This window comes from Sprattus sprattus (assembly GCF_963457725.1).
Source record: "Sprattus sprattus genome assembly, chromosome: 5".
NCBI lineage: Eukaryota > Metazoa > Chordata > Actinopteri > Clupeiformes > Clupeidae > Sprattus > Sprattus sprattus.
Genome location: NC_137924.1, coordinates 22,515,824 through 22,534,168, shown reverse-complemented (window position 1 = coordinate 22,534,168; position 18,345 = coordinate 22,515,824). Strand labels below are relative to the sequence as shown.

The window sequence follows — 18,345 nt, the reverse complement described above, 5'->3', positions numbered from 1 at the left end:
AAGTAAACTGGGAGCACAGGAGAGTATTAGGGGAAAAAAACAGGCTCGCTGTTGGCTGGCTTCAGGTTAACTGTGTTCCAACAGCAGCATGCAGACAAGTTTCCACAGGGTCTGCATGAGTTAGTCTTCCTTTAGGGCTCTTTCCATCCCCCCTTTTCCCCCTCATTTTCCTCTGCCTCTCAGCTTTCTTTTCCCAAGCTTGCACATCATCTGCGTCCAACACAAGTGAGTGCAGAGAGTGAGAGAAGGGGAAGAAGTAAGGGAGGATAATCATGGCGTCTCTCCGCTTTTTTCTGCGACTGCTAGCAATCACGGCTTTGATGGCCACACTGGCACTCACAGGTAACCTCTTCTTTGCGCTCCCTCTCTTTCTTTCTCTCTCTCTGTCCCTTATTCCCTCTATCGCTCGTATACAGATATTTGCATTGAAGTAACTGGTATCCCACCCTGCTAGCTGGCAGTGGCTATATAAAACTTTCCGACTAAGCAGAGTTTTCTTGTTGAAATTGCACCCAAAATGTGGCAATGTGAACAGAAAGGTAGCCGCAGTGGTACAAAATCTGAGCAGCAGCACCAGATAATACATTTATCACAGAATGGGAAAATAAGGTTTATTCATGTGTTTGTGTGTGTGTGTGTGTGTGTGTGTGTGTGTGTGTGTGTGTGTGTGTGTGTGTGTGTGTGTGTGTGTGTGTGTGCGCTTGCACCAGTGGTGGCATTTCATTTTTTTTGTTGCAAAGACTGTATGTCAGTGAGATAAGTAAATACCCATCCCTTAATATGACAAAACACGTTAGCACAGAGGGGGGAGGGGATAGGTAGATGCAATCATATACACACGTGGTGAGAAAGAGAAAGAGAGGCAGAAGAAAAAAAGAGAGAGTGAGGAAAACCGAGAGGGAGGGGAGAAGGAGAGAAACAAAGAGGTGGTGGGGGAGTTGGAGAGAGACTCTGCCCTTGAAATTACAAGGAAATATTTCCCTGCATTCAGAATCTTCAGATGCTCTTTGCAGTAGTTTCTGCTCATCCACACAGCTAAATTCTACTCCTTTAGTAAGGGCATGGGCTTTAAAAACTCTTTCTTTCTTTCGTTCAGCCTTTTCCCAACAGCAACATAATAACTCAGAGCTTCCTTCCTTCCTTCCATGTGTGTGTTGTTGCTAAGGCCAGACTCTTTTGATGCAATCCCTGTGTGCATACCAACCCCTGTTCTCACCCCTGTGTCCAATGCCTGTGCCCATTCACCTGCGCAGTATGTCGTTACTCTGCGCCGGCTCTGTTGTGTGCTGGGGCTCGAGCAATTGCTAAATCAAACTGTGTGTGTGTGTGTGTGTGTGTGTGTGTGTGTGTGTGTGTGTGTGTGTGTGTGTGTGTCTGTGTGTCTGTGTGTCTGTGTGTGTGTGTGTGTGTGTGTGTGTGTGTCTATGTGTCTGTGTGTGTCTGTGTGTGTCTGTGTGTGTGTGTGTATGCGTGGGTTAGTTGGTGGGAATTGCAAAAGCTGCATCTGCTCACTGTGGGAATAGAGGTTTAAGAATGCGTGATCTGCAGCTGAGTAACGTGTATCACTGTCTCTGGGTGTTTCTTATGGGGGTTGGGAGTGGCCACTGAAGCAAGCAAATGACCCACTGTCTCAATCCCTCTTTCTGCAGATGCCTCGAGTGAAGGAGGTCTGAAAAGAATCCTGAAGAAGCGAGAAGGTGATTCAGTCAAAGTTTAGGCAATCGGTGTCCACTGCACCACAACACATTTCGACGTAATGGGGAAATAAATCATTTGTGGAAATCACCAGGGAGGTTCAAGCTTTCCTGAATGTCTCACTGTGATTTATACTTGATATTTATATTTTTATATTTAATACCATGTGTTAATAGACACGTGACCTCTCGTTTTGTTCATTAGGACAGACGTTGGTGGTTAAAACCAGCACACACACAGACACACACAGACACATGCTGGTTTTAACCACCAACGTCTGTCCTAATGAACAAAACGAGAGGTCACGTGTCTATTAACACATTCATTGTTGATATGCTCTGGAAAGAGGAGAGGTGACATCTTGTACTTGTTTAAAAAAAAGCCAAACATGCGACCAGGGCATATGTGCAGCGAGCAGGCGAGCTCATTAAGGAGATCATTTGTGGCCACGAGTTTGTGACACGTGTGAATAGGATCATTATGACTCAACCATGAAATAATTATGGAGGCATTATTCAGACCTGGGGAGAGAGATGGATCACCATTCCCACACCATTCATCTCAGTGGAAGTGTAGGATGTTCGGAAATTGGTTGCTGCTATCTTCCCTTTAATGAGTCCTCAGACACAAAGTGAAAAGCCTTCATAAGACTGCACGTAAATGCGTCATATATGTGTACTGTGTAATGACTTTGTGGAAGATATATTCCATTTATTCCCCCTATTCATAGATATTTCTTAATTCTCAGAGTTTCTAAATGACTGGGAAGATGCCACATTAGAGTCTGTGTTGCAGTTAAGATGTGATACTAAGTGCATGCATTTTTTAAATAATGTTTGTTACAACTTGTTAGAAAATTGAAGCCATGACTTTATGAGCTTGTTCCCATGCATAGCAAGCGGTAAATGTATATTTGCATTCGCTTGTCATATTTCAAAGTACTGAAGCCATGAAATGTTCTCAGAAAAAGGGGACGTCATCTCTCCACTTCCAGGAAATATACGCCATTAGCCTCCTTTTTAATCCACTCTCTCTCCCACCCTCTAGTGGCAGGCAGTGAAAAGCCCTCCTCCAGTGTGGTGATGCCCTCCTCCAAAGCCATGCAGTTCCTGGCCGCCCTCAAGAGACCCAAGAGGAACCTGTGGGACCGCAGCCGGCCTGACGTGCAGCAGTGGATCCAGCAGTTCATGCTCATGGGCTACGATGAGGCGGTGCGTTCCCTTCCCTCTCTGGATAGCAGTCTCTCCTCTATATTCCCCTCACTGTCACCAAAGCCTGACCAATGATAGCAGTCTCTCCTCTCTACTTCCCTCACTGTCACTAAAGCCTGACCAAGGATAGCAGTCTCTCCTCTTTATTTCCCTCACCATCACCAAAGCCTGACCAAGGATAGCAGTCTCTCCTCTCTATTTGTACAGATGGGTATTCAGTGGATGAGCATGAAAAAATAGATATCACTTTAACAGGAAACAGACCTTAGATATCTGTATTGAACAAGCCTACAACTGTATGTTTTATGTTAGTTCCAGCAAATATCTACATAATAATATACAATAATATATACAAATATCCATCCATCCATGTAAAGGCACCATTAATATGGGCATGGCAACATTAAAACAATCTGTGGTAGCCTATTTTTAGGAGAAACATAACTTGAAGGGATGTACCTAAATGCTACTCATTCGAAAAATGCGATGAAAATGTCTTTTACCCGAAGAAGATACTCATTATTATTCAGGAAAAAATTGTCAGCCATGGGTCAGCCATTAGGCTACGTTTATTCAAATTGATTCATATCATTGTGGATGGCCACAAGATCAAATTCCCCATTCAGTTTGCAACATACTACACATTATTGTAAAATGTTTTCGCTATATTCCACCGAGGGGGCAGGCAGTGGAATGAGAGCTGACTGTTTCCAGCTGTCACTCAGGAAAATTCTTGCATCAAGGAGGGGGAGTCATGCAAGATAAATGTTTGTTGACCTCTTCTTGCATATAAACATAATACACTAGCCTACAGAGTAAGTCATTTAGACAAATATGAGGCAGGCATGTACAACTGTGAGAAAAAGTTTTGCCATTTATTTATAATTATTTATCATGAATTATCCTCAGCTCTAATCACAATGATAAACATTACCTTCATCATCTGTAAACCCTTTTCATGTCTTCAGTGAAAATAGGCCTATAGTTTGCATACCAGTAGTCCGCCATGATGAAGGTGAGAGCAGGGATGAAAGTAACACTCCCATTTTCTCTGAGAACAACAATGATAGACATACATCCTTGGGTCAAAACACAGGGCATTATAACCTTCATCTTCCTCTTCCTCTTATGTCCTTTTATCATAGAGTGCTTGCCAATTGATTGCTAATTGATTTTGATGGCTTTATGTGTTTCATTAGCAGTTGATTATTTACGGGTAGGTAATCAGAAAAGAGAACACCGGGTTCAACAAGGGGACAGTTGCTTAATCAGCTTGCGTTTAACTTTATGTGATGAAACTCACAAACAAGATGTGTGATGGCAATTGCTGCACAATTGATGGGTTTTGACAGGAACACAAGTAACAGCAGGTTGTGATTAGTGATTCCCTATTTAGATGGTATATCTAGACATTTGTAACACACATTCACGCTTTTGCAAAAATGTGACACCCTCACATAAAGTCACTTGCATTTTGAAAACAAATGCTGTTAAGACAACTTCTCAAACTTCTACTGGCATGTAGGCCTAAACAATTGTCCTCGGCTACTGAAACAACGGTCCCTGACACGTCACAACTCTCCCCAATGGCACATACTGCATTTAGATGAAAGTGAGTGAAAAGGTAAGGCACATTTGCTTGAATTAGAAAAGTTCATATACTGTAGGTGTAGAGGTGTTTGTTACAGCTGCACCTGGTATCCCTTAGGGTAAACAAGTGATGATCAATTATATCTATCTAAGTAGCTCATATTTTTCACAATTAGCTCAAATACACAAAGAGTAGTCTACTTTGGTTCCAAATATGTTGAGGACAGTTGGAACAGCACCAAAGAAAGTTGAGGTTCACCCATAATGCTGCAAACCTGCCTTACCAATTCATTGCAATGGTTACCATTAAAAAACATCTTGTAAACAACTCACAATATAAATTGTTAATTACACATAAACACTCAAAAAGTCTTGCATATATCTCAAAATGCCTGATATATTTATGTCCCTCATGCCAATTATTGTCTGGCAGCTCAAATGTTATATAAAACACTTATCTGCATATGATTTGATTTGTAGTCTTAATGAACACAATTCCAGACAATGGGATTGTACTGCATGGGTACAGCTGGTACAGTGTATTCTACACATCTGACCTCTTTGCATGTTTGTGAAGATATCTGTACTCCTTCTACCCTAAAAAGAGTGTTTTTCATGTAAAGGTTCAACTTATTCCATTGACCTTTTGCTGCTATTGACAATCCCAGACTTTCTTGTAGCATGACATAGACTAAAGGATGGTGTAGGCACTTAGCATGAAATAGACTAAACACTACCGGATGATGTAGCCTTGTAGCATGACATAGACTTAAGGATGATGTAGCCCAGCAGTATTCGATCTAAACTAACACATTTGAAAAAAGACACAATCACGATATGTTGTTGATATGATATGATTTGTGTCACCTTCCTTCCGACGAGGAGGGGCGGTTATTCTACTGTTACTGAAATGATACTAAATCATAGCTTACCTTTGTCCAGGTTTGTAAATGCAACTCTATATGACAGAGGACAGATGGAAAAGAAGAAAATAATGGTTTTAGTCTCTTTGATGACACTCTCTTTGTAAATTACATTCAATTAACAATTGTTACCTGTGTCCTGGCTCTTCCGCACTCTATAAACCTGTGAAATAATGAAATGAATTATAGATTTGTTTACATACAGCCGCGGAAAAAATTAAGAGACCACTTTTAAAAAATTATCAGTTTTTCTTTTTTTACTATTTATTGGTATGTCTTTGAGTAAAATTAACACTTTTGTTTTATTCTATAAACTACTGACAACATTTCTACTGAATTTCAAATACAAATACTGTCATTTAGAGCATTATTTGCAGAAAAATGACAATTGGTCAAAATAACAAATAAGATGCGGTGTTTCCAGATGTTGATTTCTGATCTCTTCCTAAGTTAAAGCATTAGTATTGTGTAGTTTAAGAATGAATATGAACTTGTTTTCTTTGCATTATTCGAGATCTGAAAAAATTCCATTTATTTTGCTATTTTGACCCATTTTCTTTTTTTTCTGCAAATAAATGCTCTAAATGACAATATTTTTATTTGAAATTTGGTAGAAATATTAAATGTTAACTTTCATACCAATAAATAGTAAAACCAGAGAAACTGATAATTTTGAAGTGGTCTCTTAATTTTTTCCACGGCTGTATGTCAGGGACAAATTTTGAACGATTAGATTCAAAATGCCTTTAAGAGACTATCAACTGGAAAATAGTATGGGGTCTTTTTTACAACAAAAAATATACTGTTGCTTTAAATTTGCAGCGCCTCAGAGAAATCCTGTTATTCTGTTATGTTTCTCAATTATGGTTTGGATGCATCGTTCCCTTGATGAAGTCTACCCGAGGCAGCAGAGAAGCAGAGCCTTAATCAATGAGACTTCACAGTGGGAAGAGATTAAAGCCTAACCCATCAATCTCTTTCTGCTGGAGAAGTTTTATAGATGTTTTAGATGTCCACAAAACATTGCAGTATCATGACATGTTTGACTGTTGTTAGTGGAGGAAGTTCTGCTAGTCTTCAAATTCAAAAGGTTCATATACTTTTCTACCATTATTCTTAATTTAGCAAATAATTTCGATTGATTTTGTTTAATCTATTTGGCATTTAGGGGCATATTTACTTTGCCCAACATATAATCTAACCAAATATCAAACATCATACACCTTTATTATTTACTTTTCCCAACATGCAAATACCAGCTCCATCCAGCTTCAAATAGGTGTTGATAACCCACTGCTTGACGTGTTCTCTTTTCTCCCATCCTCCTTTCACAGAGGCTGGAAACTGACCTTGCCTATTGGAAGGACCAATCGCAAGCCAACGACCAGGGCAGGCAGCACCACTATGACGAGAACGCCGCGTTGGGTCCACGCTCGGCCACTGGCTACAGACACGGGGCCAACGTCAATTACGACTACTACTAACCTCCCTGACCCCAACCACATGCGCGCATACACACACACACACACAAACACACAACACACACACAAAGTGATGTCATCCTTTGTGTGAGACATGCAAAGACCAGTGTATTACTTTGCCCATAGTCTTTGTACTAATTTTCTTTTCTTTTTTGTCCAGGTAAACATTGTTAGCCATTTGTAGAGCCTCATTTCCAGATCATGTAATAACTTTCAATAATGTAATAATTTTTTACTACTCAAGTCCATCAAAAATGTAATAAAATCCAATAATGACAACCACCAATGGAATGATATTTGTACCAATAATGTTGACTTATTACACTATTGGAAGTTAAGACATTATTGAATTTTCCTTGTTTTTCCAGAACCCAATGTAATAAAATCCATGGGATAACATATAGCAGTATTTACACGAGTCAATCATTATTTTGAAATGTACTGGGATTTATGAGCCATTCACTGCATACCAGTTTGAGAATGGGTTGATTTAAGTGGGCTGAAGTTATCCTTCGGCATCTGGTTGGAATAGTGGTGTGGCTTAGTCTCAAACAACTCTTTGCTTAAAGCTTTGGCAGGATGAAAGCATGGCTTCTACCGAGACATCAGGTGAGAAGAGCTTAGCTGGCATTTTCAAGAGGCATGTTTTCAGCAGCTTTGTTGTGTGTGGGTCATGGACACACCAAGGTCTGGTCAAGGAGAGAAACAATGAGGACCACAGGACAACAATTCTCACAAACACTGTAAATACTTTATTAAAATAGCCTTTTCCCCTCTTGAAATCAAATGTGGGGGCTAAAGATTCTGTAAATTGTGATTGTGCATGTGTGGATTTCTGTGTGTTCGTGTGTTTGTGTGTGTGTGTGTGTGTGTGCGCGCATGCACACAGGTGTACATCTTACAAATGTAAAACAAAAAAAAAGAATGGCTTCAAAACTCACAACACAAGGCAGAGCAGAACAAAATAAAACAGAAAACGTTTTTTTCTGCTTTTTCTTTCCCCCGTCGCAATCTTCCCTTCACCCGTTTGATGCTCTGCAGGTTGAGGGAGGTGAACCAGAGGAGCACGTTCAAGCTCTTTAAAACGTTATAAATGTTCTACACTTACAACAGATGTCTTTCCACAAAAAGACAAAAGAAGAGACACCCATAGCTTTTTTATGGCAATGAATAAGCATGATCATGACAAGGAAAAACAAAAACATACTGCACAGTCTGACATATCATTGAGATAAAAATGGCTCATGAAATTCTCAGTTCATCTTTAAATAAAGGAGACAACGCACAACACATTAGTGCAAGGCAATGTCTGTGGCTATGCTGTTCTCGTACTCTTTCTGTATCTGCAGTTTCTCTGAGGCCTGTCTCTGCCTGTCCGTCGGTCTTTCTGCCTGTCTGAATACAAACCTCAGACTGAAAGCCGTTTCTCCATGATGATCACGACCCAGTTTAAAGCAGGAAGGCAGACCATTAAAAAAGACTGACAAAATCAAATTTTCTTGTATTGACTGCCTCTCAAAACATGCTGTCCTTTGCCTCAGGATGTCTCCCACAGCGTCCCTGAGAGAGAGTGCTCCGTTGTGCGCTGCTGTTTCAGTTGTGTCTGGGCCTGCCTTTCTTCATGCGGGCAGCCTTTGGCTTGGGGATGTACTGATTGTTGGCCTGGTGTTCCAGCTCTCGGGCAAAGTACTGGATCGTTTTGTTCAGACCCTCTTCCAAAGGTACCTGCGGCATACAGACAAATACAATGGAAGGGGTGTGAGGTGGGGACGGTGCAAGAAAGAAAAACAGAAAGAAAGAAACACACTTACACACATAGCTCCATCATAAAGATGTACACACTCACAAAACACACACACAACAACACTTCGCCTAATTACATCAACTGGTGCTACACATTAATTGGGAAAGGAGAAAACACCAACCACTGGCTCCCATCCCAGCATCATCTTGGCCTTGCGGATGTCCGGTCGTCTCCTCTGTGGATCATCCTGGGCCTCTGGGAGGAACTGGATCTGACTGCGACTCCCTGAGCAACAGCAGAGAAAGGTAACAGTTAGGAGCTGGTACATTTGAAGACCACTGAGCGTTAGCAGAGTTGATAAGGGAGAGAAGATCAGGAGTAACAGAGGTAACGTAGGGGAGAATTATTCCAGTAATATTCAAGGTCCAAGCCCAACTTACCAACCAGGCTCTTTATAAGTTGAGCAAACTCCAGTATGGTGTGTTCTTCTGGGTTTCCCTGGGACAAAAAAGAGAAAAAGATAAATCAATACAGAATGGCAAAACCTGAGACTCTTCAAAATTAAGCTAGCTCTGGGCTTGTTAGGAGCAATAAGATCAATAGTGTGATTGCATAAGCTCAAGTAGATATACACATTGACGTATAAAAAACATCAACAGACATGACTTCTGAGGGAATGAAACTACCCAAAAGCAAGCAAGGGTTCTTTTTGGAAATACATCATTAGAGCTTGAAGATCTTTGAAGCATATCTTAATATGTCAAAGTTGAACATACGGCCATCCACAATACTCACCAGATTGACAGGACTACTTATGTTGCTGTTCATTAAGGACACCAGCCCATTGACCAGGTCACTGAAGAAGGACAGAGAGAGAGACACACTTCAGAGTTTAACGACTGATTCATAAACCATTTGTAGATTGCGCTGAGCCAAAATCAAGTAATTAACCTAAATAAATCCCAAAGGCAATACAGAGAACACAATCAACAACATGGCATCAGACCAATCCATACTATGCACAATACACACTAAGGTCAGTGATTCACTATCATTCCTTAGAGTGTGCTGCTGCAACACATTAAGAAACACAGTCAAAGCGTCGCTACTTTGTCCTATGCCTCTGTATGTTCTGAGGTGGAATGTTTTCTCACACTGTGGAACATTCGTTCAGTTCCGTGCAAATATATCTCTCGTGGTTACCCTTCCTCCCTCTGGAGCTTCTTCTCCATCTGGATTTATATTGATCTGTCTAATCACAATACAAATGATTCTCAAATGTCAGATGAGTAGGTCTGACAGATGGCATTACCGGAATAGGAGTGTGCTTCAAACAGGACAAACACGCGTCTGTGCACACAAGGAAGTATATGTGGCTTCTAAAATCTTAACTTCCAACATTCTACATCTTTAAAAACAAGTGACTGTTTTTGCCACTAAATCCACGTGAAACTGAATTTAGTGTATCCAATTGGGTATTATTGTTGCACAAGGAAGTATCCTGTCCAAGACATCCAAATGTAATTTCAGATAAAAATATGGCTCATAGCTATTCTTCAACTAATATGCTTGTTGGTTTGATCCCTGGAATGCAACCATCTGAGAACAATCTTAGAAAATGTCTTCCACATTTAAAATGGTCAGGTTCAGTTTAGTGCAGTAAGACTACATAACTTCCACGTTGTCAAGTGTGACTACTCATATACCTAAGTCTTCATTTTGACGTGGATACCAGATTACATTCACTTATATGTTATCTGTGGTCTAGGGGAAACCTATCAAAACAAATCAAGAACACATCAAGGGTCTTTCTTCTGTGGCGTTAAATAATGAACAGGGCGCGGGGCTGGTTTGCAAGACCAAGCAACTGTACGGGCGAGAAAGGGAGGGGGAAGTTAGCCAGCATCTCCTGCAGCCATCTCAGCAGGAGACTCCCTACCACGTGCTCTTATAGATGCAGCACAGAGACCGGCAGCCAGGAACCAAAGAGAATGAGAGGAAGAGAAAGACCCCAATCCCCTACAGATGTTCCCAGTGATGCCCACACCACAACCTCCTTGCTCTTTGTTGCTCTGTGTGGATTGTAGATGAAATAACAAACGCACATGCATGCTTTATAAACACACTCACGCACACCCTTGCTATATAAACACACTCACACGCCTAATTACCAGGCGCTCATTATCCAGTCTTCCGATAGACTGGCTGATGTCCCCTGCTGTCAGGTGTCAGGTTGTTTGGTGCCTCTGATTATGAATGGAAATGTTAAGCTTGGGGAGCAGGGGACCATCTCCTTCTATCTTCTAGAGAAGCCATGGCCACTTATTTTGGGATCGATCCTGTGGCCCAATGTGCCACGCCGGATGGAAGGCTTTGGGCCTTTGGTGTTTTGGAGAGCGCACCTCAAAGACGTCCACCTCGTAGACTGAGCCTGGTGCGGGATGGAATGCGGCCCCATGGTTATACAAGTGCTCATGTTTTCTAAATGAGTGACTAATGATCTATCCGGGGGGGGGGGGGACATGCATAAACTTATAAAACATTTTCGCTGCACTTCAATTATTTTTGATTGACAAGGTCAGACAGTGTGTAGCAATCACTCCACAGAGGCCTGAAAATCAGCTGCCATGCCTCTTATTACACTCAAATGAAAAGCATGGAAGCCTATCAGTAAAGGAGACCGCAATGTCAGTGTCCATGTGAATTAAATACCGGACCACATTGTGCCAAAACAACAACAAAATGTCCGCAAAGCCAAATTAAACAACAATGTGGGCATCTGACCATCTTGGCTGTACCATCAAAATATGAAAGGTGTCCATTTTCAACCCAAATTAGCACCAAGTTCAAGATAAACCACAAAAGGATGGATGTCTAAACTGCATTCATTTTTTTGCTCCCCCCAAAACATTTCATATGCAATGCTTCAACCCTTTAAGTCTTCATTTGGCAAAAACACAATGAAGATGAAGACCTGGAGGGTTAAAATGTTGCATTTGAAATGTGGGAGCAAAAATGTGTGGTCATTTATCACAGTTGGTTGACATTTATCTTTTTCCAGCTTAGGCGACCTGAAATGCAAAATAGTATCAATTTGCTTTAACAACTACACTGGTGGAGAGATCTTTGGTCCACAGTTGTCTTGTGAATTAAAAAGTATGCCTTATCTAAGCATGTATCTCTGAATTTGGAGATCTGAGCTGTAGTGTTATTTACATTTTTATCTAAACTATTATTACATTTTTATTGGACCTTTTTTTAAAAAGCATACTTTTCTTGGAGAAAATACAAAGAGGTATGTTAATCACATTTCTGAAATGCCGCTGATAAAATGCCCTGACCACTGGGCTTCCAATAACCAGGAAAAAGTGAATCAATTTTCTTCAGACAGCAAATTACAAACCACTATAAAATCATGCACCTGATGACTACCTCTGTTTCATCTTTGTGCTTCATAATTTAAAGAGCTATAATGATCACCTCAGTGTTGGGACAGGGCCCTAAGTTATTAAAAGAACCTCCATGATTAAAATGTTCAAATACTTGAGAGGTTTTCATAATTTGTAAATGAAGATAGCACTTCACCCGCAACTGGACAAAAGGTCTATTTCCGGTCATGTGGTTTGTACTGTGGTATTGATATGCATGTGTTCTAAGTTAACCCTAACTCTAACCCAAGCTTAAAATAATGCAAAGTGGCACATTATCCTTTTGTACGTTAAATGGTGAATAGACTGCATTTTATAATGCTTTTCTACTTTTCCAGCACTCAAAGCTCAAGCACCAACGGCAGAGTCTAGCAGGGCGCCAATCTGCACACCGGGAGGGGTTGGGGCATTCAGTGCTGTACTCATGGACACTTTGACACACAGTCGGCAGGAGTCTGGTTCAGTAGGAGGTAGACAAATCGCTCAAAAACGGAAGGGTTGCTAGGTAAATCAATAATCACCCCCATTACAAAAAGGGGAGATGACTAAACCTTGGTTGACAGCAACACAGGCACACAGCTTAACTCTCCGGTCACCTTCAAATTGACTAACATCTTTTATCATCATTGTCAATTTGACCCCAGGAATTTAAACCTCCAGAAAGTGATTTATCATTTATTTAGAGGCGTTAAACATTGAATGGGTTCAAATTGACCCCAAAGATAATAGGGGTGTTAAGGCACCAGTAGGGACACTCACATAAAGACCTGCTCCTGCTGTGACACTAGGCACTTTACCACTGCGGCAACTCAGGGCACTTCCCAGGTGGCAGAAACGTTTTCCTGAATGGCCCCCCTAACAGACCTTTTCAGCCTTTTCTTCTTCTACCCATTGAGGTGCAGGAACTACACGCCTACAAGTGACATAACCTTACATTTCAGTCTTTGATCACAATCTCAATTTCGAGCATGACAAAATACTTATATATTTCGCCAGAGGCAGCACAAACATCAGACCACACCGTTAAACCAGAGATTTTCTAGATAAACTCACAATCATAGCACCCAATTAAATGGCTTTATTTGTTATCTTCCACTTAAGGCACATTAAAGAGTCACTCAGCAGTCTCAGGGACGCACAAAAGTATCTCCCCCGGAGTACGAACTTATTTCACCCCCAAATATGGCCCTGAAAGAGGTCCTGCAGGGAGGGTTCCTGCAAGGAAGTTCCTGCAGTAGAAAAGTGCCTACTGAGGCACTTAAGGCACACAGTCGGGTTCTTTGTGACTTTCCATCATCTACACCTGAACACCTTTGTAATCCCTCCCTCCCAGCGTGAACCTCATAACTCAGTGGGACATGACTAAGCTGTCTCGCATCCTCCTGGCACGTTGCTTTAATCCCTTATCCTTCCACAGCATCCACATCTCGCGGATAGCACTGACGACCTAACCACTGCAATGACTCCCTACGACGAAAACTAAACAAAACAATGCCTGCCGTTCCAAATGCTGAAGGCACAATCAAGCCTGCATCACATTAAGAAACTGCTGCGGGCATAGAAAACAAAAAGAGAGAGTGAGAGAAGTCCCACAGTTGTGGAGCCATGGATGTGGGAGAAAACAGACCAGAGGGAGGCTAGACGGACACAGACTGGACAGATTAGAGGGACCTTGAGTGAGAGACAGAAATAAAAGGTGCCGTGCTTTACTCTTTGTCATTTTTACTTAATTGCAGAATGGATTCAGTGTGTCCCTGAGGCAAAAATGAATGGGAGAGATGGCTGCTGACCCTGGCCAGCAGAGATTAGGGTAGTTATCTGCTACCAAACCCAGAGAAGGGCAACAACAATGAAAAAAAAAAAAACACACAGTGCACCTCACAAATGAGCACACAGTCTCTGGGTGACATTTGTGGAGGGGCAAAGGTATGTTTTCTGCTAACAGACGATAAAGAAAGTGCCAAAAAGTTGCAGGCAAGATGCTCAGTCATTTAGGGGTTCTTTCCCAAAACACCTACACGGCTCGAGGGGAAAACCAATCAGCCTAGCTTTTACCACACAGCGAAAATGACGAGAATGAATCTAGACATTTTCCATTCTTACTGCAAATGGTGTCCTCCACATAACCCTCTTTGCTACAGGGATACAATGAAACAGATCAGAAAGCTGGTCTGGCAACGCAGATAAGTGAAAAACTTGTCATCATGCTTTATGTTCAAGACATACATTTCTATCGAAACTGCACCGCAGCGAGTTGCTGTCAGGTCAACACAAAATAAACTTCAATTAGTTTTTCCTCTTTTGTGGATGTGTCTATTATGAGGGAAATGTCCTTGGCTCTACTGTAAGTGTGGCTCACTCACTACTTCTTTTCTTTTCTATATGCTGCGTGCCGATCAAAGCTACTTCATTTGTTCTGTAGATTCAAAAAGAGGAAGATTGGAAAACGAGTGTCAGTTGGTCAGGCTCGCACGTCAAGACAGGCTAGACAAAAACGACCTAACTGTGCGAAGGAGCAGTTGGAGTGATTTTCAAAACTAATTTTCAAAACCTTGTGACAGAAGGGCTACAAAGCTTGAAACTACAGTGATGAAGGGGGCTCTTGCCTTGCCTCTCAGGTTTTTAGACAGAAAGTCTAAAAAACTGCAAATGCTGACTAACTTCAAAACAATTATGCAAGCGCTGTCCACAAATGTAGTCTTATAGCAAAGTGCCAAAGTCCTGTCTGAGCCTACCAGGCTAGTTCTTGCCACCAACTGTGCTAAAGTAATTGGTGGCGATAAGACTTCAAAACTAAACAGGAATGGGTGAAAACATATGTACTGTATTTGCATTAAAACAGGCTCAGTCCCTAAATGTAGAGGCCTGCAAGCTAATTTCTTCTGGAAACACATATTGAATTTTCATTGTCCCCAAACTCCCTTTATAAACTCACAACCTCATCAACCTAAGGAGAAGGACAAGTGCTTAATCTATTGAATACAAAGAAGCCTAACCATTCTTATTATTTCCTCCCTTCCTTATTCACCCCCTGTGACTTTAAATCTTGTGAATAACATCTTCAAGGACCAAAATCTCTTCACAATTATCCCCGACAACTACTCTCCATTTATAGTGAATGTAACCATTAGTGCTATTCATCATTTTACAGGCCATTTATATTTGAGCATAGTAGCGCCTTCATTCCTTCCAATTTCACCATCCCTTGTGAACCCTCCCCAATGCAGATTAGCAGACTCATGCTGAGAGCCAGTAGCAACACAAGCAAGTATATCAAAACAAGTATTCGGTGTGGCCTGTGATTAAAAAACAGCAGCAACAAAAACTGGCACAAAAGAAACAGCATGGGAGCTGTTGTAGAATACCCACAATCCACCTGTAGTTTGTGCAAATGCTGTTTTTGTCATTTGATTTGACCAATTGTAATTGCTGAATGTGCTTAATGCATTTGAATTACCTTGAAAATGTTTGAGATGTTTTAAGAGAAAAAATAAAAGGTGTGGATCTCAACATTTTGTGGCTGTGTCCATTTTTGAAGTATAAGGTGCAATATTGTTTAATGCTCGATTTAAAAGTAATCAAGAGTATTCAGATTACATTTAATTTGTATAATAAAAAAAAATGACGTTCCTTATTACAAAAATGGCCATGACATTTGTATTCAGAATCTCACAAGATTTAAAATGAGTCTGGTCCAACCATGATTCCGAAGATATTGAATGCTATGAACGTTTCTTTGAACTCCATCAACTGAGGTGTGTCATCATACCAAACATAGAGGTGCTTCAAACGGTTGCCTTGCCTCGTCGATGGCATTCCTTTGACTCTGACAATGATTCTAGTGTAAGATGTAATGAGTTTTCAGATGATCAATACATGTCTGTGGATTATGTGTCCAGTTGCCAGGTCAAGGCAGCGACCTCTCCTGGGCAACAAAAGACTTTGGGCCCTATCTTGCACCCAGCGCAATTGACATTGTCACCGACGCATGTATAATTCCTATCTTGCACCCGGCGCACAGCGCGATTTTTCCTCCAAAGGCGCGTTTCGAAATGAACTTGCGTCGACATGGGCGGGAGCGGAACAGAGAAGGCGTTTCTCTGGCGCAAGTGGTATTTTGCAGTTTCAAAACAACGCCGTGCGCCGTGCGCCATTGACCAAAAAAAAGCTGGTCTAATGTGAGGCGCAATGTCTAAAGTCTGTAATGCGTATTCAGAACGCTATTTTAAGGGCGCATGTGCTTGCCCGCACAGTATAGGACCTATAGGCTACACTTTACTTCTGTCGTCTTCACGAGAGATTTACACCAATTGTTTGGCAAGCCATATATAATTACAAGGAAAATAAAGTATTTACCACATGAGGAAATCATTGTGATATCCGTATCCAAGACATTTTAAAACTAGGCATACATCTAGCGTACACAATTGACCCAAATGATTCAGGTTAATTGAAGCTGCGTGACATTTGATTTATTGTATGGCTTTGTTGCATTTATTTAATGCCAGTATTATTATAAATCTTGTAAACTCATCTCTGTGTATGTGGACTTTATTTATGTACCTTGGGTTTGGTCAGCTGGTGCACTGGCTTGGGTGCCGATTTCCATGCCCCCAAATCCCTGCAGGCTCTCAGGCGTGAGGGTAGACGTGGCGATGTCCTCTGCTGCCGTCAGATCCTGGGTCGAGGCAGATCCACCTCCCGTGAAGGCACGAGAACGTGTGTTACCTTCCAGCTTGGATGTCCCACGTCTCCGGACGTCATTATAGCGTTTTCGGCAACGTTTTCGGGTGCCCCGTTGCAGAAACAATCACGGCAATATATTGACATGCTTGCTTGACTTTGCTTACTTTTGGAGGGTTTCTCGCATCCCCATATATATCTATCTCCCGGCTTTTTACAAAGCCATACAATAAATCAAATGTCACGCAGCTTCAATTAACCTGAATCATTTGGGTCAATGTGTAGGCTACGCTAGATGTATGCCTATTTTTAAAATATCTTGGATATGGGTATCACAATGATTTCCTCAAGCGGTAAATACTTTATTTTCCTTGTAATTATATATGGCTTGCCAAAAAATTGGTGTAAATCTCACGTCGGTCTCCTCGGCTGTGAACTTTTCCGGTCTTCCACCAGGTAATTCCGCCATCAAAATAACAAGCCGCTATGGACTATGCGCTCCTCGCTCTTAAAGGGAATGTGAAATGACGCTCGGATTGGTTTATTGCATATTACGCCCAAACCACACCTATGGCTGAGTAACCTCCTTTGGACCAACCCTTTTGACACTTGCGCTGGACGCAAGTGTGTTTTTTCCGCCGTTAAAATAGCAACTGCGCCATAGAGCCGCCCACACAGCTACTTGCGCTTGGCGCCGTCCTACTTGCGTTTCTGATCGGCAAGATAGGGCCCTATGAGTAAATTAGCACGTGGAGAGGCAAGGTCTGTTGATAGAGAGATAAACTGTTTTGCAAACGTGTTCTGAATTTTGATGATGACCAAACCTCAACCTTTCACTTGTGCAGACTTCTCTCATTTTCGTTTGACTGACAGAAATTATTAAAAAAAAAAACCTCTCAAAATGGATGTCGGATTGTTTGTCCCCTCCCCCCCCCCCCCCCCCCCCACCATATTTGTTATTTCTGTTGGGAAGAGTCCCTTTTAAATAGTTTCTCCCAGGTAGTGAGTGTAATGGAGGGGAATTTAAAAAGATGTAAATGGGAGAAACGCACTCATCGCTGTGTGCTGAGGTCAGATCGATTCAAGTTGAAGTGGATAACTCCTCACTCGTGAAACACCTAATTAGCCAGAGGAGGAGTATGAAAAACAGCATAGCCCGAGAGCATCGCTGACCTTTGGTGCAATGTGTTCTCTCCGTCTTTCCACAAATCATTACACAAACAGCAAAGACGGATAGAGGGTAACTAACTTCATGGGTTAATATCTCCTGGGTGTACTATGTCAAATAATACGAGTATTCATACTGACAGATGGCCCATAGGAAAAATCGCTTGCAGTCATGCAGTATGTTGCTAGCCACAGCACTAAGTTTCCCTCATATACCTTTCACACTTCACCTCTATCCATACTGCATCGCTTGAATAGCTGGCGAGTTAACAAAGTTCAGACTGGTGGCTCCAAACCTGTTGCTGACAGTGAGCTTCTTTTCAAGGTCACTCCTTCTGTGCTATAGATATCAGGATACTACATCAATTGAAAATATTATGAACATGTGCCCGCCAGAAGTTTTTCAACTTTGGACCTATGGGC

The 18,345-nt window shown here is 41.6% G+C and overlaps 2 protein-coding genes across 2 annotated transcripts in view; one reads left to right on the top strand and one right to left on the bottom strand.

The window, feature by feature from the left end:
- The first annotated feature begins 204 nt into the window (after positions 1-204).
- Positions 205-7,309, top strand: ecrg4a (ECRG4 augurin precursor a). The gene is made up of 4 exons (XM_080839219.1): positions 205-342; positions 1,650-1,697; positions 2,743-2,906; positions 6,754-7,309. The coding sequence occupies exons 1-4, from the start codon at positions 273-275 to the stop codon at positions 6,901-6,903; spliced, it is 432 nt and encodes a 143-aa protein (XP_080695345.1). The 5' UTR covers positions 205-272; the 3' UTR covers positions 6,904-7,309.
- Positions 7,310-7,696: 387 nt separating this feature from the next.
- Positions 7,697-18,345, bottom strand: part of uxs1 (UDP-glucuronate decarboxylase 1) — a 48,959-nt gene continuing 38,310 nt past the window's right edge. Inside the window, exons 12-15 of the mRNA XM_080838649.1 lie at positions 9,440-9,500; positions 9,085-9,142; positions 8,826-8,929; positions 7,697-8,625 (exon numbers count right to left, since the gene is read on the bottom strand). Of these exons, the coding sequence (XP_080694775.1) occupies positions 8,494-8,625; positions 8,826-8,929; positions 9,085-9,142; positions 9,440-9,500 (355 nt within the window). The 3' untranslated portion in view covers positions 7,697-8,493. The remainder of the gene's footprint in view (positions 8,626-8,825; positions 8,930-9,084; positions 9,143-9,439; positions 9,501-18,345) is intronic.